Genomic DNA, 27,193 nt, shown 5'->3' on the forward strand with positions numbered 1-27,193 from the left:
AATGTTTGAGGGGAAAGGTCTAAGCATTAGGTGTTAACTGGTTAGACTTTTGAAAGCCAAGTGGTCAAACCTTGGCAAGGCAGACTTTGTCTTTCATTTGTCCCTGAAGAAAATGTGCGTTTCATGCTGTATTTAGAAAGGACAATGTCAAAAAAATGTTTTATAAAACAAAGTCCGATCATGTGTGTCCTGAAGGTAATTGAATTTTGGTGATGTTTGCACATACTTAATTTGGGATTAAAGCTATATATATTTACATCATGACTGTTTATGAATTTCAAATTCCAGGGCAATGAAACTAGAAGCAAACAGCATCTTAGTGTACTGCAAATACAACCTTTCTTCAGTGAAGCAAAAGGGGAAAATGACAAGAGAATTATTAGGTTGGATAATTACAGGAGAAAAAGCCAAGTTTGCTTGATTTGTTGTTTGAGAGTTGGCATGGGCTGAGGCTGCTGAAGTTTATTTAAAATGCAATGAGCTTTTGTACCTTAGAGTATGCCAAGAGTCAAACTGGTCCAACATTTTCTGATGGAACATTTCTCCGCTGGGAAAAGTTTATGGTTTGAAAGTGTAACTTTTTATGGAAACATCTTGCTTTCACTGATTCTCCTGTTCCAACATGGAACATTGAGCATGACTGATCCGGGCAGTTTCTTATCAGCCCCCGTGCTGGCTCCCCAGCCGCCTGCCAAAAGGCTGGTGCAGCTTTTTGACGGGGGCTTCCAAGGGCTGACAACTTCAGGTCTGCCAGACTTGGAAACCCTAATTCCTGCTCAACACTCCTAACATCCAGAAGTTGCTGGAGACAGCTAGTTTCTCAAATCAGTGAAGAAATATTCTATTTTTTAAATTCTGAATAACATGGTTTAACTCCAGCTGTTCCTGCATCGTTCTCGTCCAGCTGAGGACAGGGCTCAGCTCTGCAGTATAACATAACATTGGCATGTCCAAACTGGTTCCACAGCCTCCATCTCATCTCAGTGTCCTGCTGCATTGATCTCCACCTTCATTCAGGTGCGTGACACGAAACACTTTAATGCTGCCCTTCAAGATTCATTCTGACAACTCCAAGCCCTAAAAATTATACTGTACACCCGATCTACCCCAGACTTGAAGACTGGACCATGAAAAGTTAAAAAAAGAAAAAAAAATCCAAATAAATTTTCTACTGATTTCATTTCCTTCTTGGCGATTTGACCGTGAGGGTTCACTTATCTCTATTTTTCTCGGCCACTGGACCCTTTACAAAGGGTCTTTGTAAACATCCCACAGTGAACAGGTCAGAAGCCAAGCCCCGTGCAGATGGTAAGCAATATTCACACATGTAATAATAATTTAAAAACCACCTGTCCAGTCCTAAATGATTTCTGGTACACAATAAGACACAATTCATGACACAACAACTTTGAGACAAAGGGAGGGATAAGCAAATGGCAACTCAGTTATATTGTGTATAATAATTAGCAGGTTTACAATAGGAGCTGCTTGGCTGCTGACACACAGCAATGCCTATTATTTTTATGCAATAGGCTTCCTGAGCCATCCCAGGACAGTATTTTGAAAGCATTTAGCTGGTTAAACATGTAAAACCCCTAGAAGTTAGGTACTTAACTTTTTTTGGGAAGCCGATGAGGTACCTGACCTATCTGCATCTTTACAGAGCTTGAAGTATTTTAGAAGTCTGCCCTCTAGTTTCCCTTAAGAGTTACTGTCACGACGCAGTATTTACACATATGCTTTGCTGTGATTTACCTCGCTGTAACGATTATTTCCCCTTCTTTTCCACCAAAAAAACCCCAACCCCCCCACACCCTACCAACAACCCACACTGTAAAGAAACTAGATTCAGAGTTAACCCTTTGGGCAATGTTCTGTACTAGAATGATGATATAAGTAGAGTTGGTAAAACCACAGTTTCATTTGAAAACTAATGCTTTGAAAAAAAAAAAATAGCCTTTATTAATGACGCACCCAGTGAGCACAAGAAGAGAAATGACTGTCAGAAAAGAGGCTTTTGCGTTTTAGCACTTCACATGGCTGAAGGGGCCGCAGGAGACACTGCTCCTTTACGTTACTCTTGAGAAGAGGGCGGGGGAGGTAAAAAAGCACATTTCTGTGGTAGCCACGGAAACCCAGAAGGGCAGCAGCACGGACTACCTGCTTCTGCTATTACAGTGAAAGGGAAAAAATACAGCGGTTTAACTGACACAAAACCCTGTTGCACAGCGGGAGGCGATGCCCTGAGGCCTTTGCCGGTAAAGACAAAAAGCTCCTTGGCACTTAAAGCCCGAGAAATCCTTGCCCGGCGCGGTGCCTTCTCCCTCCTCCCGCCCGGCCGTGCCCGGGGGCCGTGGCGGGGTGGTGGCGGCCGGTGGCGCTTCCCCGCCGCCCGCCGGAGCCGCCGCCCGCAGCGCCCGCACCCGCCGCGCCCCGACCGGCCGCCCCGGCAACCGGGAAGGGGGGACCGTCCTGCAAACGCTCCTCCGCTGCCGCCTGCCGCGCTCACCGCTTCAAAACTGAGCCGCAATTGAAGTCACAGAGAACCGTCCCGCTTCGCTTCAGAAGCTGCCTAGAGCTCAACCCTAGCGAGGGCTTTGCCAGGACCTCGGGTTTGCTTGAAGGTCTCAGCGACGGGACGTAGCTCGGCCGTAATTTCGGCTCTTTCAGGATTTTTCAGGGATTTCACCGGCACTCGGGCAGTTTGAAACTCTGCGAGGCAAACGGCACTGCTCCGTGCTGCTCTTCAATTAAAAGAGAAGATGTGTCCAGAGATCCGGTCAGCAGGAGCGGTGTTTGGTGGTCCTCGCCGAGGTGCGAAGGCAGGGGAGGTTGTTCCTCCTCAGCCGGCGGGCTGGTGTGGGCCGTGTGGCCCACCACTTTAGTACCACTCTATTGCGGGAACAAGGATGGGGAGCGTGGGGGTGATGGGGTTGGGGCAGGCCAAGTGCTGGTGCTCCAATGTCCATCCCTAAGCTCTCTCAGACTGATTTCTTTGCTTTTAATGCATTAGCAGCAAGCTCTGTGATCTTGGAGACCCTGAGAAGGGTCTCCTCTCCAAGCAAGAAAATAGAAATCTCAGCCGTCTCTATTTGGGCAGCAATATCCAATTTATTCATCATGAATACTGCCTCTTCTGCCACCTTACCCGGGCTGTACTGCAAATAGCCCAAGTTTGACTCTCTGTGCTAGTTACACTTTCTAAAAATGCTACTTTCTCCTGGTCATATGGCTTCTTCTCAACAGAATTCATAATGTGTGAGTGAGTGTTGTTCCATATAAATATTGTGTACATCTGATATGCCTACAGATAATATCATAGCACCACTGAACCATGATTAATTGTGGTACTATGCATCCACCTGTTTTCTTTCAATATAACTCTGGCACGTGCAATAAAAAGAGAGGGCCTGAGACAACGGTCACATCCCTGCAAATATAGTTACAGAAGAGATGGAAGTTGGCTATGGTTTTGTTTTCAAAATATTCAAATCGGGACTGGGAGGTCTCTGTGCACTTTGCAAATACTTCTGAAATGCTTAGCACTTCATATGAAGCAAAATACATTGAAAAAAGACTGCAAATGAGAGGAAAAGGAAGGGTGGTAAGAAAGTGATTGCTAACTGTCAAAACCCAGCACACGGTCCTTCCCTAACCCGCATTCTCTGCAGCCTCTTCTGAATATTTAAGACTCTTGTCCTGGATTTCATGGCCTCCTTGCCACAGAAAAGCAAGAGGTCTTAATCAGCTCAGGAAATTCAACAGCCATCTTGTACATAACCCAGAGGATCTCTCCAGAGACAGATAAGCATGAAGGCAAGACATCATACTCAGGCTGCTAATTTGACTTGACGTGTAACTGACTGTATTAGAAAACTGTGTATTCTGACATCTGGTCCATGCAGGCTATGCTTAATTCCTCCCATTATCTTGCTTCTTCAAAGCTACTGCAGGTAGCGTGGTAATTGTCTCTTCTTTGGAAACCTTATTGTCTAGTCATTTAATATTTGATACATACAGCTACAGTACACGTGAAGTTCTTTCACAGCAGCAACCAGTATATATATATATGTTGTGTTTATAGGGTTTTGCCATTTATTAGACCTTCAAATGTAAGCCCATTTTTTCCCCTGGAATAAACAGATTTCTTCAAAACATAAACGAAGGCATTACAGCATGTTGGCTGTACAAGACTGTACTGTTAATATGTGATTGTGCTCCTTAGTACTGGAGGGCAGAGTCCCAGCGATTGAGATGTCTAAGGTGCAAATGGGACATAGGTGCTTAACTCCAAAACTGCAGCCCTCAAAACTGTGGTCCAGCTACACCGTAACCTCAAACTGTGCTCATGTCCATCTACAAATACCTGAGTTTTGATAAACCTGCTCAGCTGAGTACCTGGGACACATGTAATCCTGAGCAGCACCCAAAAGCTGGTGGGTTTCCACGGGAGACTTTCCGCCTCAACACCAACCTAACTGCATCAGGCGTTGTAGAAAAACATAGCAGCAGCTACCCTGGTTTCTTTCAAAGCACAGCTTGAGGAAACTGTTGCCACACAAATTAGCCTTTAGACAAGGTACACAGCAATCCACAGGCTAAGGCACATGGAAGCAGGTTTTCCTACTGCCAGCTAAGCTAAGCTGCTGTCAGGCTCACTTGTCTACAGATTAATTTTAATTAATTTCTGCACAGCAGCCTAGCCTTAGCTCAAAGTCTAGAAAGGGTCCCCCCTGCCAAGGTAGTCTGCAGTCTCCAGGGAAGCAAGAAATGTAAGGTTTAATCCTTTTGAGGAGAAGAAGGAATTGACCTGCTTTATTCATGCTTTCTGGCTGGGTACGTGTGATAATAGCTGTGCCCAGGCAGAAAGGAGGGGCCACCAGCACATTCCTTCTCTTGCATGTTTTCAAATTGTTGTTCTTGTTTTTTAAAAAAATACTCAGGTGCGAATCTGGAGGAGACGGTTCACACTGTAGATCTGGTGTGAGGGGAAATGGCTCCTGGCTCTACTCAGGACATTGCTGAAGCCCCAGAGAAGACAAACTGATTGTTTTCTTTTTTTTTGCTATTAGCTGTATCTAAACAGCTCTCCACACAAGCTTCACGATGCTGCTTGCAGAAGTGGCTCAAGGTTTCTTAACAGCATATGCAGTGCCATCTTGAGATGGCAGAAGAGCAGGTTTCTGCAGGGCAGAAGGTTTCTGAATGGACCTGTGTGATCAGAGACACTGGGTACTATGGCTGAGACAAGAGGTCTCCACCCCCCTTTCTTCTCTCTGTAACCTTGTATGTCTCCTTACAGCCAGTTGCCTCCTGGGAGGGACCAGGACCTGTCCCTGAGCAATGCTAGTGCATCCTGGCAGGGGAAGACAATGCTGGCCTTCATCCAGCCCTTGGGACACAGCAATCAAGGCAGATGGTGGTGCCATAGGCTCTGGGCCATCTATTCTCCACTCCTGTCTGCCTACCCCCAGGGTCTGGGGCACATCAGCTCCCCTCTTTAATGGTGAAGCCAGCCAGCCAGTAGGTGTTTAACAGAAGGTAGAACCCAGGCAGTTGTATCCACTGGTAGATCATGCAAGAGGATCACCTCCACGGTAAAGAGAGGCTTTGGGAGACACAGAGCTTGTAGTGCCTCTCTGAGGCAAATGAGTACACAGTGGTGCAACGTATTGTTCTGCCATCCTCCACGGCTACCAGAAACAGCTGCCTGCATTGTACTGCCCAAAATGTATCTGATTCCTGTGCTGTTAATAAAATCCCAGCCACTGGTGAGGGACGTGAAGGAACGCTCCAGTGGCACAAGACACTCTAATGCCATTGCACGTGATTTTCATGCCAGAGGCTTGCCTTGATGGAAATGGTTAGATGCCAAAACTCTCACTGCAGGTGGGATCCTGAGGAGTTTCCTGTGCTGAAGGATGGTCAGTCTGCAGCTCAAAAATTAGGCCTTTAGCCTCATGTCAGCACAAGCTTCGCTGGGAGCCAGTCTCCAGTCATCTCCATGGTGTCTATTAAAGTAAGGTATCGAAGGAGTTGGAGCTAATTGCTCTACTTCTCATCCTGCCTTAGGGAAACAGATTTCTTCAGTTTTAACCAAACTGCAAATAACTTCACACTTGGACATCTGACCAAGTTGCCCTGTGACCCAGCAAGCTACTGTTTGTCAGCTGAGTTGTGGTGTTTGGCCAGGTTCAAACTCTTATTCTCTATGCATATGAAGCAGAGCATGTACATCCTCACTGAGGTTTCTACTGGTTTGTCAAAGACTTTGAAGCATGCACATGCTCAGCAGTGACTCAGATGTTGTCTACTAATGTGTTAAACTACAGTAACTTGACAGACAACACTTAGCTCTTCCTTAAAAAAGCAGAACTGATTTGCCCCAGAAGTAATTGTTCAAACATCTAATAGCAAATCTATTCCAAGACATGTCAAACTTAAGAATAAAACCAAGAAAAGCATATAAAGAGTGGAAAGGACTGCAATACTACATCATTGCCTAATTTGGTACTTTTTCAATGAAGGGCTTGAACTAAAAAAAAAAAAAGGTACATGTGAGATATGCCTGTCTGAATTCACTTTACTTTCAGCAAAATGGACTGAAAACTGAAAATATGCCTCTTGTCTTCTCAGAGAGACCTCTTCTTGTCTTGAGAACTAAAAGGGAGAAAGATTACACTTTTTTCAAAAATAAAAGCTTCCATTCAGACCCTGAAAAGACAGATCAATTCAACTATTTTCATACAAAACCATGAAAACCAGGAAAGTGCGAAATTCAAAAGTAAAAGATCTGAGATCCTTAATTAAATTCTGTGTACAGCAGAGGACATACTCTGTCCTGGTCTTTGACAGCCTTTGGGAAGGATTCTGCACTCAAGAACAGCATGATTTGCAAACACAGAAACAACTGGAGGTTTGCTTTTCCTTATATTCTGCCTATTTCAGCTCAAGTATCTGGTTTCAAGTCTTCGGATTTGTATTTTCTTCCATTTCAGTACACACTTTGTGTTGGTTTCATCTTATATGTAAAGGCTGCACCTTTCAAAGCCTTCAAATAACACCATCTAGTTATTGTCATCATCCTTCCCTCAGAACAGCAGCAGTTTTGCTTTGGGGGAAGTTTTTTGTTCTTTGATGTTTCCTCAGTAAAAGCAATTTTGCCAGTCCTGCTCTCGTCTTGTGCACGCCAGTATTGCTGCTGCCACCGCTGTTAAAATGCACTAACACAGGAGTGGACATGGGCCAGTTAGCCTGCTTCTCCTGTGGTTCATTTGCTAGGACGCAGGGCAAGTACGGCCATCGCTCTCTTGTTCCCTCAGTGCATTCATGGCCGCAGTCATTGTGTGCTCCAAGATTATATTTCTGTGCCATGAAAGGCTCTGTGCAGGAGTAACAGCGATGTTAAGACAAGGTTCGCTCCAAGGCAACAAACAGGAACAAAGACACAGGAAAGCTAAAAGCTGAAGGACTCAATTTATTTTTTTATCAGTTGAATAACTGAATTATCAAATTAAAAGCAATGTTATGGCAACTTTACCAAAGTGGGGGAGTAAGTTCTGAGCACCAAGTCTGCGGGTTTTATTCTGCTTTTATTGAATCCATGTCTGTACATGGAGCTCAGCCCTTTGTGGTCAGAAACAAATACAGCCATACTAGTATAACCACTAAATGGAGGGAGGGAAAACCAGACTTTATACCTGGTCCCAAGTTCAAGTAAAGGTTAGTTCAGCTGAGTTTCCTTTCAACTGGCTACAACCTGCAGCAAATGAAATGTGAAAAATAAGGTATGACCAATGCTGACAGCAAAACCAATACATATTCCCATAGGAAATGCTTATTTATGCTGTGTACTTTGTTGCCTTGGTGCATGGAAATACACTGCATTTGAGCCTGCTGCTGCAAGTCAAAGGGGAATTAGGAGGTTAAAATGGCAGCAGATAGGGACACCAAAAAACCAGTAACATCTGCAGCATAGTATTTCCTCAGTAGTGCTGCCGACTGGGCAACAGATGTTAGGATCACTGTAATGGTGAGCTCTACCTATATACAATGTTCTACCTATATACGGTGAGCTCTACCATTATATGATGTTATATATTCTCAGAAGGAATTTGCAACCAAGTGTGGAATAGAGGTAGCCTTGGCACTAAAAAGAGATGCACTTTTCAAAACAAGGCACACAGGAAGCTATTTGGTGGCTGAAGCAGGCCTAATTCTAAGCACAGAGTAGGACTCATGACACTTGTAGATGGCCTGCTCCCAGACAGGGATCACAAGGCTCATACAATATCAAGCCATCTCTGCAAGAGATGACAAAGTACAGTGATGCAGTAATTTATGTGGTTCTTGAGCACAAGGCTGTGAAAACATAATTAGGTAGTCTTTTATCAAATGAAACGAATAAAAACTATAAAACAAAATGATGAGGCACTAAATTTAGAAGAAAATTCATTTGATTATCACATCAGAGCCGTGATATTTCAGATTATAGTGTCAGCTTAATTGGCTAAAATTTATGTAGATTTGATAAAACTATGTGAGCTGTTAATAACGTAGGAAGTTGCACTTCATGTATTCAAAAGCAGTTAGCTTTTTTACTCTGGTGTAGGCACTTGAAAACCTTTGTGCTGACCCCATTTTGAACTGTGTAAGGTTAGAGAAACTGGAATTACTTATTATTTTGGGTTCCTGATGACACCTGTCATTACAGTGTCTGAGTGGTCCAGGCATACCTAACGCTGGCAGGACAGTTCCCAGGTACAGAGAAACAGCATCGCTCTCATCTCTGCAAATAGAATCATAGAATCGTTTAGGTTGGAAAAGACCTTTAAGTCCAACCATAAACCTAGCACTGCCAAGTCCACCACTAAGCCTTGTCCCTAAGCACCTCATCCACACGTCTTTTAAATACCTCCAGGGATGGTGACTCAACCACCTCCCTGGGCAGCCTGTTCCAGTGTCTGACAACCCCTTCAGTGAAGAAGTTTTTCCTAATATCCAGCCTAAACCTCCCCTGGTGCAACTTGAGGCCATTTCCTCCAGTCCTGTCACTTGTCGCTTGGGAGAAGAGACCAACACCCACCTCTCTGCAACCCCCTTTCAGGTAATTGTAGAGAGCAATGAGGTCTCCCCTCAGCCTCCTCTTCTCCAGACTGAACAACCCCAGCTCCCTCAGCCGCTCCTCATAAGACTTGTGCTCCAGACCCCTCACCAGCTTCGTCGCCCTTCTCTAGACACACTCCAGCACCTCAATGTCCTTCTTGTAGTGAGGGGCCCAAAACTGAACACAGGATTCGAGGTGCGGCCTCAGCAGCACCGAGTACAGGGGCACGATCACCTCCCTGCTCCTGCTGGCCACACCATTTCTGATACAAGCCAGGATGCCATTGGCCTTCTTGGCCACCTGGGCACACTGCTGGCTCATATTCAGCTGGCTGTCAATCAACACCCCCAGGTCCTTTTCTGCGGGGCATCTTTCCAGCCACTCGTCCCCAAGCCTGTAGCGTTGCATGGGGTTGTTGTGACCAAAGTGCAGGACCCGGCACTTGGCCTTGTTGAACCTCATACAATTGGCCTGGGCCCATCGATCCAGCCTGTGCAGATCCCTCTGCAGAGCCTTCCTACCCTCAAGCAGATCAACACTCCTGCCCATAACTCTTTAATAGTGGTCAGTATGATCTCTTTCATGCTCTCCAAACAGTTTCTAATGCCCATGGTTCCCCAGTTGCAGTTAGCTCTGCATAGGCTTGTACCCGTGTGCCTCAGGGTAAGTGCCACAGTACCTTCTCTAAATACCAGGATCTGTTCACACAGCAAATAGCTGAACTTTTAGGGATTTCTGATATCCTGTTCTGAGATTTCCAAGAGGAATACATTCCAGTGGTACTTATTTTTTAATGCTGCATTTCATTCATACTACCTCTTAACACATATAGCAGAGATAAGCAAGAAAAAAACTAATGACTGTATCCCATCTTTACACTTCACCAATCCTTCCACACCTGATATCTTCAGGAGGCTTCCTGTCTTTCTGAGTTTCACTTGAGAGAAGTCACCCCAGAAATTGCATCCAACTCAGGGAATTGACTAAAAAGTTTAGTTCCTACAAAAATCTGTCATGAACAGCACTGATGGGAACATAGGGGTTTCTATATAAAAGAGTCTGGCAATAAAAGTTGAGGACCAAGTAATCAACAGAGTGATCACAGGAAAGCAGCTATTAAATAGCAGTGATTTAATTTTCAGGTTTTTTTAAGAGAGAATTTTCAGCTTTCAAACAAAATACTTGGAACTTTCTCCCAGAAACTGACGTTTCTCACTTGAGAATGGAGCAGAGATCTGTGAGACTACATTGCCAGTGTGGGAAGTATTTTTTTAACTTTAAGGGCATTAACATTTCAAAGTGAGAGGCTCAATGAAAAAATTTCTTCTGTCTCTGTGTAGAGGCCTGTTCATCTCTACATGTCTGCAAACTCTCTTGAATATTGTGAAAGTAGAAGAGCACATAACATGCTTATGTTCTAAAAACTAGTAGAGAGTTCTTTGAATTATTACTTTGTGCTTGTCTCTTCCAGTAATAAAAATGCTCTGCTTGAAGACACAGTTTGGAAATAAAAGACTTTTTTTTGCATATTTTATGTTTTGAAAAAATACAACTATCCATTCTTGTAGTTTGCTTTGAAGCAAAATGTTTTCTGATTTTTTTGGTGTTCTTTTTGAAGTTATCAGTCAGTTTTCAAAACAACAAAACACATTTTTTTCCTAACTAGCTTGTGTAGAATCATTTGTTGTTCATAAGAATATGCCCTGTTCTTTACTTGGTAAAATCAACCTCCTAATGCATACCTTCAAGCTTTCTTAGGCATCTAGAAAGCAGAGTCTCTCCAGCCTGCTTTCCTCCTCACTTCCACCATTCAACAAGAGAATGAGAAGGAAACCTCTCCTTGACTTGCAAAGGCCTGAGGAACGACATGCTGGGGGCTTACCACAGCATTTCCTTGGTGGTAGAGAAGAGACTCAGTTTGCGACAGACAGCTGCAGGCCATGGTAGAGACAATGAACCAAATTTTTACTTCTGAACACAGAAACTCTGCGAAACAAAATGGGAATAACTTTTTTCACTCAAGGAGATAATATGATTCTAAAAGTTCCTCTCATATTAAATTATGTCCTGAAATTTCTAGCTCTTCTGTTTTGAAGTCTGAAAGCATGACATAAGTAGACTCAAAAAACCTGGACAGCAAACCAAAAGAACCTTAAACGTGCTGTTAATAATCCTAAAACCCCTCAACTGCCTGGTTTCTTAGGACAATTTTACAAAGAGAAGTGACCTGGCAAAATTTATAGCTGGCCATGAAAACCCCAAGTGCTACTAATATGGGAACTCTGAACCAAAGCAGGATGGTAGGGAACCAAGGATAGAAAACCACAAGAACTACTTTGAAATTAACACAGGCCAAACAGTGAGTGGGTCTGGGGATGGCCCGTCACCGGGCACCACCGAAAAGAGCCTGGCTCCGTCCTCTTTGCACCCTCCCTTCAGGTATTTATATATATTGATGAGATCCCCCCAAGCCTCCTCTGACTTTGGCAGAAGGGTCCTGCAGAAATTCTTGCAGCACATCCTCCTTCTTCACCCCATTGTTCCCACTCCAGCTAAGTAGACCTGAGCTCCTGACCTACCTTGGCATCCTCTGGATGCAGAATTCCTTTCTCTCACACAAGGGCTGGCTACTTGGGCTTAATCAAATGAACACATTTTCTTAAAACTGTGGGGCTGTTTCAAGAGCTTACAGCATGTCAGAGTTCCTCTACTAGCAAGGCACTGGATGTGTTTGCTGGACACAATGGCAATAACTTTGCTTGTTACTGTACGGCAGTTTAACCATATCCCTCTGGTCCATGTGAGCACAGGAATAACACACAATCATTGAACAGTGTGTCAGAGCAGTGACACTGGGAGAGGTAGATGGCTACTGTTAACTGAGATGCAGCTTAAGAGCAGTATATAGCATGAAACTGTAATTGAAACGTGCAGGACTCAGTGGACAAAGTTATAATGTGTGTTTTTAGCCCAGGGTAATTGGAATTTTTTGTAAATAATTAACAGCAACACCAAAGAACATCTTCTAAGTATGGATAGAAGAGCTCTACTGCCTAAGGGACTTCTTTTTCTCCCCTTCTCTTTCTTCCCCAAGTGATGCCAATCTCAGAGGCTGCTCTGCTGACAGGATTCCTCATTTTATGCAGGCAGGATTCCCAATATGTTAGAGAGGAGGTAATGCTGCAAGCAATACAAAGTCTAAGCTGCCCTGGGAAGCTTTTACTAGCTGTTTATTCTTCCGCCCTCAAAATAGGACTCCCTTGCTTCTGTAACCTGACAGCAGAACTACTGCTTAGCTTCTGCAATTAAACCACCCTCCCTCACAGAGTTCCAGGTAAAGACAACAGTTTATCTACAAGTACCAGCTGCATGGTTTCTCACACCTTGAGAAACCATCTCATCACCATTGTGATGAGCATCCTGATGAGCACTTTCTCCAAACATGACCAGAACACAGTTCCAGGAGTGCTGCCCATATGTCCATGACAGACTTTTTAGTAACTTGAAGCCAGTAAACGTCCCTTTTTGCCTTTTGAGAAGTTTCTTCAGTGAGTATGAAAGTCTCCTTCAAGACTGAAGGTTTAGGACCTTTAAAACCATAGTCCAGCATTCAGACTCCATGGCCCTTCACGGTGCATTGTGTAAAGTCTTGTTACACAAACCCCCACACTTCAGGACACAAAACGTGAACTGGTACAGACTGAAGAAAGAACCCAAACATGAGCTGCAGCAGTAACTGGCTGTGATTAATATATACGTTCAGGTGAAATGCCATTTTGTGCTCATTCCCATTTTCAGGAACATTCATCATACTAGTTATCACATGAAATATCATAACAATCAGCAATAAATCTCAGCCATAGCCGGCTCCATTTGTCACAAATTAAATGCTTCCTACCACTACTTAATCAACAGGACATATATTTAGCTGATTAGTGTGCGCTATTTTATTACTATTTTATTTTCCATACGTTTCACTCTTGTGCATGTAGAAATGTATACATGTGAAGGGAGCAGCAAAAAAAAAAATTGCAGGTGGAGAAAAGGAAAAGGAATCACAACTCATTTTGTATATGAAAACTAGCTGCATCAAACACATTATCTGTAGGTCTGTGCAAGAAAAAAAATCTTTATAACAAAGAAGGGTATGCTAGTTAATTATAGATGATAGATGAGCAGCAGGGGATGACTACAGGAATATCTTAACTGATAAGCACTTTATGACCTTCGGTGGATCCAGCTTCATGACGTCTCACTAATTATATCCCTCCCACAAACTGTTAGACTCACAACTATGATCTTAGCAAGTCTATTCATGTTTCCTAATTTGGTGAAAGAGCAAGACCAAAGATATTTAACAGAAGTTAATCCAAAATGCAAATTATGTAGGAATGGGTTTGTTAATAATGAACCAACCTATTGTTTTTCATGTTCCTTATCTTTGCTGATGTGTTTGCACTCTGTAAAACCTAGCAAGAAAACATGGATCAAAATTAAAACAAAATTGATTATGTGGACTTGCAATTTACTGAAACTAGCCAGTGAAAATTGACAATAGTAGGAGGAAGTGTTAGAAATAATTGTTGTAGTTGTAAAACCTTCAGTATTTTTGACATATTTATCTATACTTTTTATGCTTTTATGAGATCATGTTATAGGATCACAGCATAATGGAAATTGTCCAGAGAATTTGGAGTTATTCTACTAGTTTCAGTGGGTATTTCCCACAGAGTGCCACAAGAAATATAAAAATACTAACAAAGGGAAATCCCTCAACAGTGAATATCTGTAGACTTTATTGTACTGATGTGAGAGATAATTCATTTCCAAACTGTGAAAACCAGAATGCCCTGATTTATCAGTACACACTCTGCAGAGGCGTTTCTATTGACCAGTCAGTTTACCATTCTTTAGAGAGCATCACATCCAAAGGATGATCAGTAGCCCGTTCTTGGAGATGAAGCAAAGTATCAGGCAGATGTGAGCGTGGATTTCTTGCAATTAAAGATAATCTTTACTGGCTTGGCATGGTCAGTCATAAAACAAATCACTGACTATATCACGTTTTATACAAGGCTGCAGGTCATGCCTAAACCAATTGAACTGATGAATGCCCTCTATAGGGGACAATCCTTAGATTTAGTACCATTCGAGGTTGCTGGATGTGGCAAGTGATTGATTTACGTCTCAATTTTATGTAGACTTTATGCACATGCTTAGGTCTGCACTGTAACCAAAACCAAACTCGTAGTCTCCAGTGAGTACTGTGTCTGCAACTCTTCTAGAAACCAAGTTTTCAGATATGATCTGTGACTGTACCATCCAAAATCTAGAAATCTGTGTCACTGTCAGAACCTGATAAACAATACAACATCAAAAGAAGGATGGAGACCGAAATGACTTCATAATGACCTCACAGCTTTCAAGATGCCCCTCACTTTGCTGACCTTTCTGTAGAAATCTTTTCTTTAGAGTGAAATCTCTGTGCACACCTTAAATATTTCTGTCAGACTCTCAGTAAGCTAATTATTAAAAAACTGTTTTAAACATTGAAAATAGCAATCTTCTGAGAATAAATATGGGGTTAAATTTATGTCTAAATATCTCTTACAGAGAAAAACCTCTTTAAAGCCTCACATTAAAAATTCATATTTCTCTGAGCACTGCTTTAGTGCAATGACTAATACACATTTTGCAAAACGTTAATTTTCCTTTTCCCAAGTTTTCTGAAGATAAAGATTCCGTTGTTTCTTTAAAATAACAGGAACATTATGACACAGCAGGGCAAAAGCAAGAAAAAAATAAACACTTTTTCCTTCTAAATGGCATATTTATGCTGTACATAAAAATAAGTTAATGTTGCAGTGTGTATTGGGGCAATTCACTCAGATTATACGCCATTTCTTTCAAGATTCCTGGTCCATAGCACTTCTGCATTCCCAGAACCCTTTTACACTGCTTTCTGTTTTCTTCTGTTCTTCATTTACGTTTCGGTGCAGTAAATTCCAGGTGATGTTCTCCTAGTCAGCTTAGCTCCTCTGCCTCTCTTCACAGTAAAAGGACTTGTGTTAATAGGTACAACTGGCAATTCAGATGACTACTACGTGGCACAAATATCTTTTCCTTACTGTAGCCAGGGGTTTTTTGTATTGAAACTTCTCTGTACAGCTGAATTTTCATTTTAACTGCCTGATGCATCTTTACTGACTCAGGCTTTTCAAAGACAATCAGAGGATAATTTCGTGGTCAGAAATGATCATTAATTTATTTAAGGCTCAGAATGTAGAACAACAGAGGCTTATGGGACTTGTTTGAAATCAGATGGAAATTATTCTGAAATCTGTGTTGAAGTGCTGAATATTTCCTTTTAAATAAAGTAATCATAGAATCATAGAATGGTTTGGGTTGGAAGGGACCTTTAAAGGTCATCTAGTCCATCCCCCTGCAATGAGCAGGGACGTCTTCAACTCGATCAGGTTGCTCAGAGCCCCGTCCAACCTGACCTTGAATGTTTCCAGGGATGGGGCATCTACCACCTCTCTGGGCAACCTGTGCCAGGGTTTCACCACCCTCAGCGTAAACAGTTTCTTTCATATGTCTAGTCTGAATCTGCCCTTTTTTAGTTTAAAACCGTTACCCCTTGTCCTATCACAACACGCCCGACTAAAATGTTTGGCCCCATCTTTCTTATAGGCCCCCCTTTAAGTACTGAAAGGCTGCACTAAGGTCTCCCCGGAGCCTTCTCTTCTCCGGGCTGAACAACGCCAACTCTCTCAGCTTTTCCTCATAGGAGAGGTGTTCCATTCCTTTGATCATTTTTGTGGCCTTCCTCTGGACCTGCTCCAACAGGTCCATGTCTTTCCTGTGCTGAGGACCCCAGAGCTGGATGCAGTACTCCCGGTGGGGTCTCACCAGAGCAGGGAAGAGGGGCAGAATCATCTCCCTCAAACTGCTGGCCACACTTCTTTTGATGCAGCCCACATACGGTTGTCCTTCTGGGTTGTGAGCGCACATTACTGGCTCATGTCCAGCTTTTCATCCACCACTACCCCCAAGTCCTTCTCCACAGGACTGCTCTCAAGCCCTTCATCCTCCAGCCTGTATTGATATTTGGGGCTGCCCGGACCCAAGTGCAGGACCTTGCATTTAGCCTTCTTGAACCTCATGAGGTTCACATGGCCCCACTTCTTGAGCTTGTCCAGGTCCTTCTGGATGGCATCCCATCCCTCAGGCATGTCAACCGCACCACTCAGCTTGGTGTTGTCTGCAAACTTGCTGAGGGTGCACTCAATGCCACTGTCTATGTCATTGATGAAGGTATTAAACAGTACTGGTCCCAATACAGACCCCTGAGGCACACCACTGGTCACTGTTCACCAAGCAAAATAAGATGAAGTATGAGCTGTGGTGCTAATCATAGACCAGTAGCTCAACCCATAGTGTCTGGTGCTTTCTGCAGTGCCTGAGGGTCCCTGCCTGGTCTCCAGCTGCCACTCCAGAGCAGCAGAGATCTCTCCAAGGTCTTATGTCATATTTCTGAGCCCCGCACCGATATATAGCAAGTCCTTGGATGCCACAAGTGGCATTGGGTACTTCTGTGTGATCAAATACATGGAGCCATTAGCATGTCAGTTTTGAACTACAGAAATAAAATAATATCAAATATCTAACGTTCCAAAGGAGCTTTTTAAAAAACTGACCTACTTGTCCATCACTGCAATAAATTTATTTGCATTGTAATACATTTATTTGTAGTTAGTGTGTACAAATACAAATCCTATATTCTGTAAAACTGAAACTTGTGCTTGCAAAGCAGGAAGCTGGTATTTTTAAGCTGACTTCAATATTGCTAATAGCTGAATACACTTTTTGTTAGGCTGGTTGATGGGTGCCAAATATCATTGGATATAGTCTCCTACATGCTCCATGTTTGAAATAACACAGAATTCCAAGGATTATGACCTTTTCTTCTTATATTTTGTTTTTGAAATATGGGGTGTGATTCCAGGCCCTTTGAAGTAATTGGAAAGACGTCTTTTGACGCAAAGAGGTTTCTGGATCAGCCTCCTTCTCCTAGAGCCATGCAAAGAACCTCTCTTTTACTCACCTGCTTGTTTCAGCTATTGTTCAGCTTTGGGGACAAATTTCAGCTCACTTTTTATGTTCTGAATCTCTGACAAGTTGACAGCAGGACCTGGAAGCTTCTTAGCTCCTGGGAGGTGTTTCTTGTCTTTCTCCTCCTCTGTTGAAGCAGGAACACTCTGCACAAAAGGATATCAGTGACCTTACTGCCGCAATAGTAATCTCTCAAGTATGAACATAGGTCAGTTATTTGAGAAACAGGAAAGGATGTTTTTATACTAAATGCAATCCCAATGGAAACTGGGGGGGGGGGAGGGCAGGGAGGGCAGGAATACATAGGTTATTTTGTTGGTTGTTGTCTAAAATTTCTAAAAAAATTCTGAAAAAAAAAAATTAGACGGTGCTTAGTGCAGAGGAATGTGGATCTTTTGGTAAATGAATAAGAATTTAAAGTGTCAGACCATTAACAGAAATTTAACTGAGTGGAGCATTAAAGGCAATTCCCAGGTCCTTCATATTTTAGAGAAAAAAAGCAGAAGAACCATTTTTAGAATCTAATTTCTTTCTGAGTCTCATAGTTGCCGGCCAGTTGGAGAAGAAAACCATCATGCACTTCTGCAGCTCTGGAGAAGAGATATGATAGTAGGTTATGGACCCCAAAAGCTCCATCCAAGCTCAGTTCGAGTTGATGTTTAATTTTTCTTAACCTCAGCCGCAAGATCAGATGGGATTTTGTCATTTTATGGTTGAATTAGGGTAGTGCCTGACGGCTATTTTGCTGACACTGTAAAAAAACAGGCTAAATAACAGCACTTACACAATAGCAAGCATCTCAGCTAATTTCCCTATGGACCACGGTATTTCAGTCCTTGGTACTTCCTCGGCTGTACTATTGCTCCTAGGTGAGGTAGAGCATGTATTTTAGACAATTTCTATTCTACACTGAGCAATGTTTTGCAGGAGTAGTTTTCCAGTAGGGAGTTTAAGGTTGTTCCAGCCTGTTCTGTATTTTAGAAAACTGGCATACAGGGGAAATCATGTAGGGTTAGAGATGAATTAATATTTTACTGCAAATAATTTGACAATTAAATTATTTTTTCTTTTTTAATTAATCTGTGAATGTCCTCTTGGGGTGGGCTTTTTGGAGTTCATTCAGTATTTAGATTTATTAGCCACCCTTTTTGTAAAGGTGTACTGACTGTGAGCAGTCAATTCTTAATATTTGACATCATTTTTAAAATTCCAAAGTTATCTGTCAAATATTGGCCAGTAAACCCCTCTTTTTTCTGTTGACTAATTGACTACATGCTAATCAGGAAGCAGACTTTTTGCAATATCGAGTAGCAAAAAACCAAGGAATTTTAGAAAACTGACATTTTCTTCTTATCTGATCTTTACGAACTTTCTAGAGATCACCATATGTAAGAAAACTGAAGCAACAATTATATTGCTTCGCTTAGTAAACTTGGATTATCTTTTCTCACTTTTTAGCTACTACGCTATTAGTGAATACAAGATAATACTAATAACATCATACTGTTGTTTCTGGTTTGGTAATTTAAAATCCCAGTCAGTGGTCCAGCCCCAGCTACTATATATACACTATCTAATATTTAGCTTCGTGATCTAACATCCTGGAACAGTAGCAAAGCACAGCAGGAGAATAAGTAAATTGATACAGTAGGTGTTTGGAGGGTTGCACGAAATTGTATTGGTAGCCGAAGATGCCATGAGCTTGTATGGTTTCCTTTGACAGTTTTCTTGCACAGCTAGCTAATCTGAATAATTATGAAAAACTACCATCCCTCCAATCCCTTAGTTCTTATTAGTACATAGCAGATACTATGTTAAAAATACCATTTCAAGTCATCTACAATACCATTCCTCTCATAGTACAAATGGTGCAAACTTCGACCATGTTTTGGAGACTTTGCACTCCATAAATTGATGTTAGCTTTCCTGTCTAATCTCAGATGTGTGCTATTTATGACTGCACCCTCTCCTATATCACCCGCTCTGTGTGCAACGCACAGCTGGTATCAGACCTTGGCCTTCAGTTTTATTGAAGGAAGTCTGAAGAGTGACTTAGATATACGACAAGAGTTAACAAATACATGCATGGAAATGCTCTGACTGAAGAAGAGTTATTTTCTGAAATTCCCACCCCCGCTTCTTTTGAATGTTAACATGTCTGCTCCTTTGACCTTCAAAAACACGCGCTGCCTTCTGACTCCACCAACCCTTTGCGTAAGACCCATATTTCCCTCTTCTCCTTTGCCAAGGTTTTAAAATGTAGTGAAAAATGCTAAGCACTGTTAGCAAAACATGTATTTGTTAGCAAAAGCTGCTTTGAAGAACCACAAGCTGTACTGCAAAACTTAATGAGAGGAGAAAACTGAGAAGACAAGTCCACTGGTAGCGTTTTTATTCTATTCCTATTACAAGATCTGCTTCTGTAGTCTTTACTCCCATTGCTTTGGTTGCATATTGGCTATAAAACCGGGGCCAAGAACTTTCATTCTGTAATCTCTGTCTCATATACAGTATTCACATAACTGAGAAGCAAAGCTGTATTTAATTACCCAACCAAATCTACTTATCAGCACTAGTCATTTATTTTATTTCTCAAATACTACCAGAATTCACACATGCTATATTAGTTTCTGCTTAATAACATGCATTCCTTCACCAGTTTAATTACTGTGGAGAGAATATGCTTTGATTTCTTTCCAGGGGACAAAGCCACAATATGTGTTCAAGGTCACATTGTATGTTTGATTTTGGTTTTTTACAATCTTCTTAAGAAGAGTTAAGTCAGCCTGGATTTGATTCCTTCAGAAAAGTTCTCTGTGAACAGAGCACTATTTATATCAAATATGTTGAAATTCAGAAAAAAATCTGTCTGATTTAGACAGAAAAGGAAGAATTAGCTCTTATGTAACTCAACCTGACCATTTTAAGTGCCTGTACCAGGTCAGAAGGAGCTGATGATTTGTCCAAAACTAATCTGGCTGCTTGTTTGGGGCTGAATCATCAGCAGTGCACTGCATGCCTGGAGACAAGTGTCTATCCACCTCCCTCCTGGTCCTCACGGCTCTGCTCTGCATGAAGGCAAGACTCCCTCCAGCCACAACAGCGCTGCTTCACCCGCATGGCAGCAGATCCACCTGGCTGAGTCCTGCCAGAAGCAGCCCAACTGTACAGGGTCCATTTGGGCCCTTCCTGCTCTTGGCTCTGGAGAGCATCCACGACTCTGGCCCACCAGGACCAGTTCTCAAATGGGGATTATAAATCCAAACTAAGCCAACTGGCCAGGAAGCCATAAGCACCCATCATTATTTGAGGTTTTTCTTGTTTGGAGTATCCCACTGCCTTTTTCTCCACTTAGTTCTATTTAGTTTAGGTTCTATTTAGGTTTTAGTTCTTATTTATTATAAAAGGTCATGGTAAATAAGTGTCGCGAATCCTGATTTAGGATCCTGCCAACTACGCCGATTTGTCGCGAATGAGTGATTTAGATCGCTTAAAGAATCACCATGAAAGCTATTAGCAAGAGTGGTTTTAATATGATGTTGTAAAAGTGCAACTTAACAAAGTTTGATGGCAAAGTTCACTCTATTACCGCATGGAAGAAACATACAAAGGAGAACGGAATTACACTCGAGTTAGAATGATTCGCAGAGAGAATGGAGACGTGAAGGGTAAGGAAGACCCTCCCGTTGACTCACGAGGTTCAGAGTGGACACCCTCGCTTTCTAAACTCCTGATAGAGCTTAGGTGTGGCGCACCTGTCACAATAAGATGCTTTAATATCATCCAGAAATATGATATCTGTGTTTAATCATAACCTTTGTGATCAATGTTGGTTAAGGTATAAATTGCACTTTATACTCAAAACTCAGTGTTAAAATATTCCCTGTAAAATAAAAGCACGCAAACACAGAATTCAATCTAAAATGGAATATTTGCACCCCTATGCAGGTAAATGCGTTCACAATTTCTGTTTCTAATTCGCAAATGGATAGTCTTCACATTCAATTTCTCCTTGTTGATAAATATTCCAAAAAGTGTCAGGTTTGAAAACCTGTTCTAATATTGTTAAGCTATAACAATAAATCCCACTATGGGGCAGCAGGTAGTAGTAGATTCTTCCAAAGCCTTGCTATAACTTTTCCTGCTGTATTCCATCAACTCCAGTCTAGATAAATACTGCTGGTGAAATCCTGGCTCTCTTTCCTGACAGCAGATACACACCTTTGAAACAGTTTAAATTCCTATAGGTGCCTTGGCATCAAAACCAGAATTATGTATACATGAAGTGTTTAGCAGAAGGCCAGTTATTTCCATGATTGATCAGTGCATGTTCAGCTGTCATACCTAAGATTGGTACGTAGTGCTATAAGATTGATTAAAAGGCTTTCTTCCATCAACATCAGGGAGTCTCCTGGGGAAAAAAAAATCAACCCCCCCTTTTTTTCTTACCTCCTCCACTTCCTCAGGTGTAAGTTCTTTTCTTTTATGAGGGTGGCCTGCACCAGGTCGAAATGCTCCCATTGGGATGTTAATATTAGCCTGTGAGAAGGAAATCATGATGCATGTAATAGTGACTGATAAATAAACATACAGTTGGTAAGTGGCAAAATTCAAAAAGGGTGGGACAGGAGTATAGACATTATCGAGGTTTCTGAGCACTTACGCCTTCAATGTATGCATCATTACACCACTCCCATGGGAAAGGGAAATGCTTCCATCTTCATTTTAAAGATGGAAAGTGAAAAACCAAAGCTATCTAGAAAGCTTTTTAAGTTCTGCATTTTAGTCTAATGCTCCCTGATTTCATTGGACTTTAAACAAATGAGTACTAGACACCAAAGTCTCTTTAGGCATCTGCTTCGATTTGGTCAAGGTCAAGCAGAGAGTGCCAGAATAAGGATTTAAGTGTAAATTGGCCAAATCCTACAATAGCACCCAAACCACTGGACCAGTCTCCCTGCCCCAGTGACACCAGTTCTCACTTCACTTAATCACAGGTAGTTAGGAAGGAAAGCCAGTCCTGAGCCCACATAAGCCACAAGTGTTTAAAATGTGATTTTTACCAACAGAATTTACCCATGGGTGCTACAAACTGCAAATGCAATGCCTTAGTCCTAGAAATATACTTCTCGGTTGCAAAGAGGATCTGTGGGAAAAGGCAGGAAGGCTTTTTGACTGTCCAGTCCCTGCTGGGTTTTGCCCAGACACCCCAGCCTGGCCTGCAGCGGGGGCTCACGGGTCAAAGCGGGCTGAGCCGTCTCGAACGCCAGGCAGACGGCTAGCCCCTGGCTTTAGCAAACTCCCTCCAAAATAATACCCACACGACTGAATCAATCTGATTTTTTACCTGTGGCAGAAAGCCAGTAGCCATAACATAAATGGGGCTTATACTAGATACCTTAAAAGTAAAGATTTTTGAGAGAAGAATGGCAGAAAACATTGCTTAGGAAAGAACAGCTAAAATGTATCTATTTCCCTATGTGACCCAGCCTGGATTATTTTAAAAGTCAAATGGCGTGATCAACTAAATGCACAATTTATACCTATTCTTATTTTGTGATCTCAGAAGAGAAGCTGCTCCTAGGAAATGTCATCAAAATATCATGACTCCCACTGGTAAAACCAGGGGGTGAATCGGTAATGTTACGGAGCGGAAGCAGAGAACCTTCCAAGAGTGAGCTGTGTTATTGTAGTTTACCATCTGACTGATTTGCATTAAATGAAGATGAATAATCCCGTCCTTCTGCTCAAATCGTGGTCTTGCAGATCGTGCCCCAGGTTGGGCAACCACACAGGTAAACAGCCCACTGTTTTCAGTAAGAACAACCGTCCTGACAGCTGTAATCAAACGTTGAGTAAATTAAGAATCCATTTGCCAAGAAATAAGCACCTTTCTCTTTATTCTATTTATCTGTTTCCCATTCTTTTATTTATGGGGGTGACGCTGCCACTTCAGTGGGGCCAGCAAATGTCTGTAGGGCCATGTAGTTTATAGGCAACTGGGTATTCACTTCATAATGCTTTTTCACTGAGCATTAATTTAGATATTGTGAAACCTTTCATCTGCACTTCCTAAGTTCCCAGGAGACAGGGAATTTTCAGCCTTGCAGTACTTAACCCATTATTTCATTTAGGAGTGGAAAAAACCAGCTTTGCTATTTTTAATTTTAAGCATCTCCCCTGCCGGGCTCTGGTACCTCCAGTCACCTTCTTTTTTTGGAATATGAAACTTCTTTGCACTTTACAGCTAGCATGGTCACACAAGTTTGCAGAGTTGAAACATTAAAAGTTATCTCTCTTCTTGGTGCTCATTTTTAACTCAGGCATTCCTTCCCCTTGGAGTCAGTAAAAGCAGAAGCCAGCCTCCCACGGCCACCCAGGGCATACCGCAACACGGCAATTCTGATACATGGCCCTTCTATTTCCTACTGTGATTGACAGACCAACTGTAACTAAAAATGGTTCAGGAAACAAAAATGAACTAAGTGCCAGACTGCTAATTAAATTAAATAAACCACTCTTTGGTCTGCTTCAGCATTTTCACAGTAATCCGTGTCACACTAAAGCGGTTTGAGCTATTTTATCTGAAGTAAGTGCATCCACGTCAGAGTTTGGACAAGACGTACAGAGACATGAAATACTAACTTGGTAAAACAAGCAGCCTTTAAGACATAGTTTAACACTGTCTGGATCTGATAACACATACTATAAATTAAAATATTTCTAGTAAGAAATGAACATATGACTGATTTCCGAACAGTTCCTGACCAGAAGCACCAGAGTCCTGAGCTGTAAATCTCCCACTTAATCCAATGCTGGTCCCCGCCTGCGGATAAGCAGCCATATAATGGGCGAACAACAGACCAGATTCTGTATGCCAGTGTACCTCTGTAAGGACTGTGCTGTGCTGTGATCAGCACAAGTTTGCAATTTTGTTTTTAAAATATATTTCAGGGCTCCTGTCACCTGTCTGGTGGGACGGAGATAGGAGCCTCAGTGATCTCTTCCTTGCCTGCTCCCCACCCAGTGAAATGCTAAACTGGAGATTTTTTGTTCCAAACTCCTGAAATCCTAAATTATAATTGCTTTAGACAGACTGTCTAGGTGTGATTATTATTTTTAATCATACTAATTATTAAAACTATTGGGTTTGCATCTTTCTTTGTTTTTGGAAATTGCCTACCATATTTTGGATGTCATTTCAGTTTTCATAATGAGTAGGTATGTGTACTGATGTACTGAACTAAGGTCTTCCTGAACAGATCGAAGGAATAATATCTGTAAGCATGACATACAACATATATTGCTGGTTTGACTCCATTAAACTGGTGTTTAGAGATGTGTTTACGTTCTTCTTTCTGTTTACTAGAGACAGAGCATCCAGATCAGGAACTGTTGGGTCTTGAATTACCAGCAGCCCTGCATGAGTTGAGGACTGTTACGAGTAAGTTCTCCACAGCATCACAGCCATTCCTAGCTGACCAGAAGGATGAGTGAATAAGCTGGAAAGCCACTTCAGTATAAACATATTCAAGTTAAAAAAAAAATAAAGGCACTACAGAGAAAATGGAATGTAATTCAGAAAAAAAATAGGAAACCCCTCACCCTGACCTCTGAGGAAAGCCAAGAGTGGTGTTTGTAGGTAGAATAATTGTCAGCCAGAGCTATACACAGCCTTTTACACACTGGGAGGAGTAGGCCAGCAATGAATGTTACCAGAAATTAACACTACTTTGGTCCAAAACTACACTTGGGTACCAGTTGCCACCTTTAACTCTCCCACATCTGTATTTAGTGTCTGTTGGCAAGTGAAGATTGTAGTGTACATCTCGTACCATCAGAAAGAAGCCACTTCTGACATGGAGTACCATTAAATACTTCTGTTAGTAAAGTGACACTACATTTTCATCGCTGCAGCACAATGTATATTCTCCAGGGGATGTCGGTCCTACTATAATAGCACATAATAGCAAAGGATCATAATATATGAATTACAATGTATAAAAGTAAGGTGACATTTTGAATCATGGTTCTTAGAGTGCTCAAAGTGTAATAGGCATCGATTCAAGTGCAAGTCTCCCTGCTGGAGCAACCTTTGACACAGTGTTAAACAGATTTATTTTAAAGCTTATGCTGTAATTTTTCTCATGATTCGAATTACCTTTGCAAAAATTAAAGTTTCTTAAAATATTAAACTTGGTGTTTAAAATTAATGCACTTTTTTAATGGACAAATTAGAAGAGTTTTTTTACATTTATAAGTTGGAAAGTCATCATAAAACTAAAAAGGAGTCTATAACTATTTCTTTACTTTAAGGAAAACAGTAAGCCAAATTAATTCCTTAAAAATGTTTGTATGGGCCTATGGAGTTTAAATGTAAAATGTAAATACTTTTGATCTATAAATTATCTACATTTTTTCATTAATCATACAAATATTTCCATAGTCACTGTAAAAGAGGGATGAAAATTTGAACTAAGTGAAATCAATGGCAAGCTTCTGCTAATTTCAACTGAATGAGAGTACAGTAGTTTGCATGCCTGTTCCAGCGGAGTTGATGATGATAAAGAGAATTAGCATTTTTACAGTGCCTTGCAACTTCAGTACACTGTCTAGCCATGGGGTAATTAATCTTCTTGATACTCCAATCCATTGAGTTAGTATTATCTTGGGGAAACAGAGGACAGATCAGACTTCAGAAATTCCAGTTTGTGTTTCTTATGTGATTTTAAGGGAATCTGAACTCCTGGGAAATTTTGATTGCAAATGCATTTTACAAAATACATGAAAATTCTGTAACATTCTGGAGCTCAGGAGGTATTTTGGCCTTTTGACAAGAATCAGTGACAGCATGAGCTAAATACATTCTTTATGATGCTACTTCATAATAATGTTGGGATAATTCTCCAGCTGTTTCTTTTACAAGTATGTAACAACCAACTTCATCCTTGTGAGAATATGCCATTTGAAGAAGTATGTGACATACAAGAATTTTTTTAATGTAAACATCAACATTTCTCTCATTTTGATTTGGCTTTTAAATAAAATGCTTCTTAAACAAATATTGGAAGTTGTGGGGTTTTTCCTAAAGGAATGCAGACATGAAAAACTTCACAATACCTATGCCATCTTTTTAGCCTATAATTCTTCCAGCATTATATTAACTCTGTGGAAAATCTAATAGTTGCAAGAATTAGTTTTACTTATAATGGTGATCAGTTCTGTAGATGTATCACCGTGTTTTGCTTAGCTGATTCACCAATAGGAATAATTCAACACTGGAAAGACCATGCAAGCAAGCAAGCAGCCAACCTATCTGATCCAGTTTTTCATCAGCTCAGATCATAAGATGCTCTTCAGGTCAAACTTTTTCAGTGCTTTCATATCTACCAAGCTTTTTGCTTTAAAAGAATAATCCCCAGTTAGCACTTCTGCGGTGTTTTGTATGAGCAAAATGCAGTTTGGCAAGCAATGGAGGTTGAGATTTATTATTTTATTATATTAGAAACTTAAATACTGTCTCTTACCTGAATGGCTTTGACATGTGACGCTGGCTGTTTTGACATTTTTAAGACAGAGGCTTATCCCTGCAAGCAAAATGGGAAAGTGTTACAGGCTCTGACATTCTGATAGCTAGGGGAGATAAACTAGAACTTAACCCGTGCTGCCTCTTGACAGGCATCCATTTCATCTGCCCAGCTCCTGTTTCCGTCTCAGTTTCAGAGTTGCTTAGTTATTCCTTCTGAATATCAGAAGGAGTCAGAACATCTGAGCTTCTCCAATTAATCTTTCATAGCCACAAATAGAGCTCTCTCTTTCACATTAAAAACAATAATGAGTAGAGATAAGGAATCTCTCAAACCTTAATGGCATTGTAAAATGAGTAAGAATTAAGGGAAGCATTTGAGCATAAACAATGTATGATTATTTCTGTCATAGTATGTACATGGGAATTATTGGAACTCTCAGTTT

The 27,193-nt window shown here is 41.4% G+C and overlaps 1 protein-coding gene across 2 annotated transcripts in view; it reads right to left on the reverse strand.

Moving 5' to 3' along the window:
* The window catches only part of SMPX (small muscle protein X-linked), a 43,211-nt gene that overhangs the window by 12,688 nt on the left and 3,330 nt on the right, over positions 1-27,193 (reverse strand). For both annotated transcript variants that reach the window (XM_059822023.1, XM_059822016.1), the window contains exons 2-4: positions 26,749-26,808; positions 21,671-21,760; positions 17,214-17,367 (exon numbers count right to left, since the gene is read on the reverse strand). In XM_059822023.1, coding sequence (XP_059678006.1) covers positions 17,227-17,367; positions 21,671-21,760; positions 26,749-26,787 — 270 coding nt within the window. In that variant the 5' untranslated portion in view covers positions 26,788-26,808 and the 3' untranslated portion in view covers positions 17,214-17,226. The remainder of the gene's footprint in view (positions 1-17,213; positions 17,368-21,670; positions 21,761-26,748; positions 26,809-27,193) is intronic.

This window comes from Gavia stellata, chromosome 1, assembly GCF_030936135.1.
Source record: "Gavia stellata isolate bGavSte3 chromosome 1, bGavSte3.hap2, whole genome shotgun sequence".
NCBI lineage: Eukaryota > Metazoa > Chordata > Aves > Gaviiformes > Gaviidae > Gavia > Gavia stellata.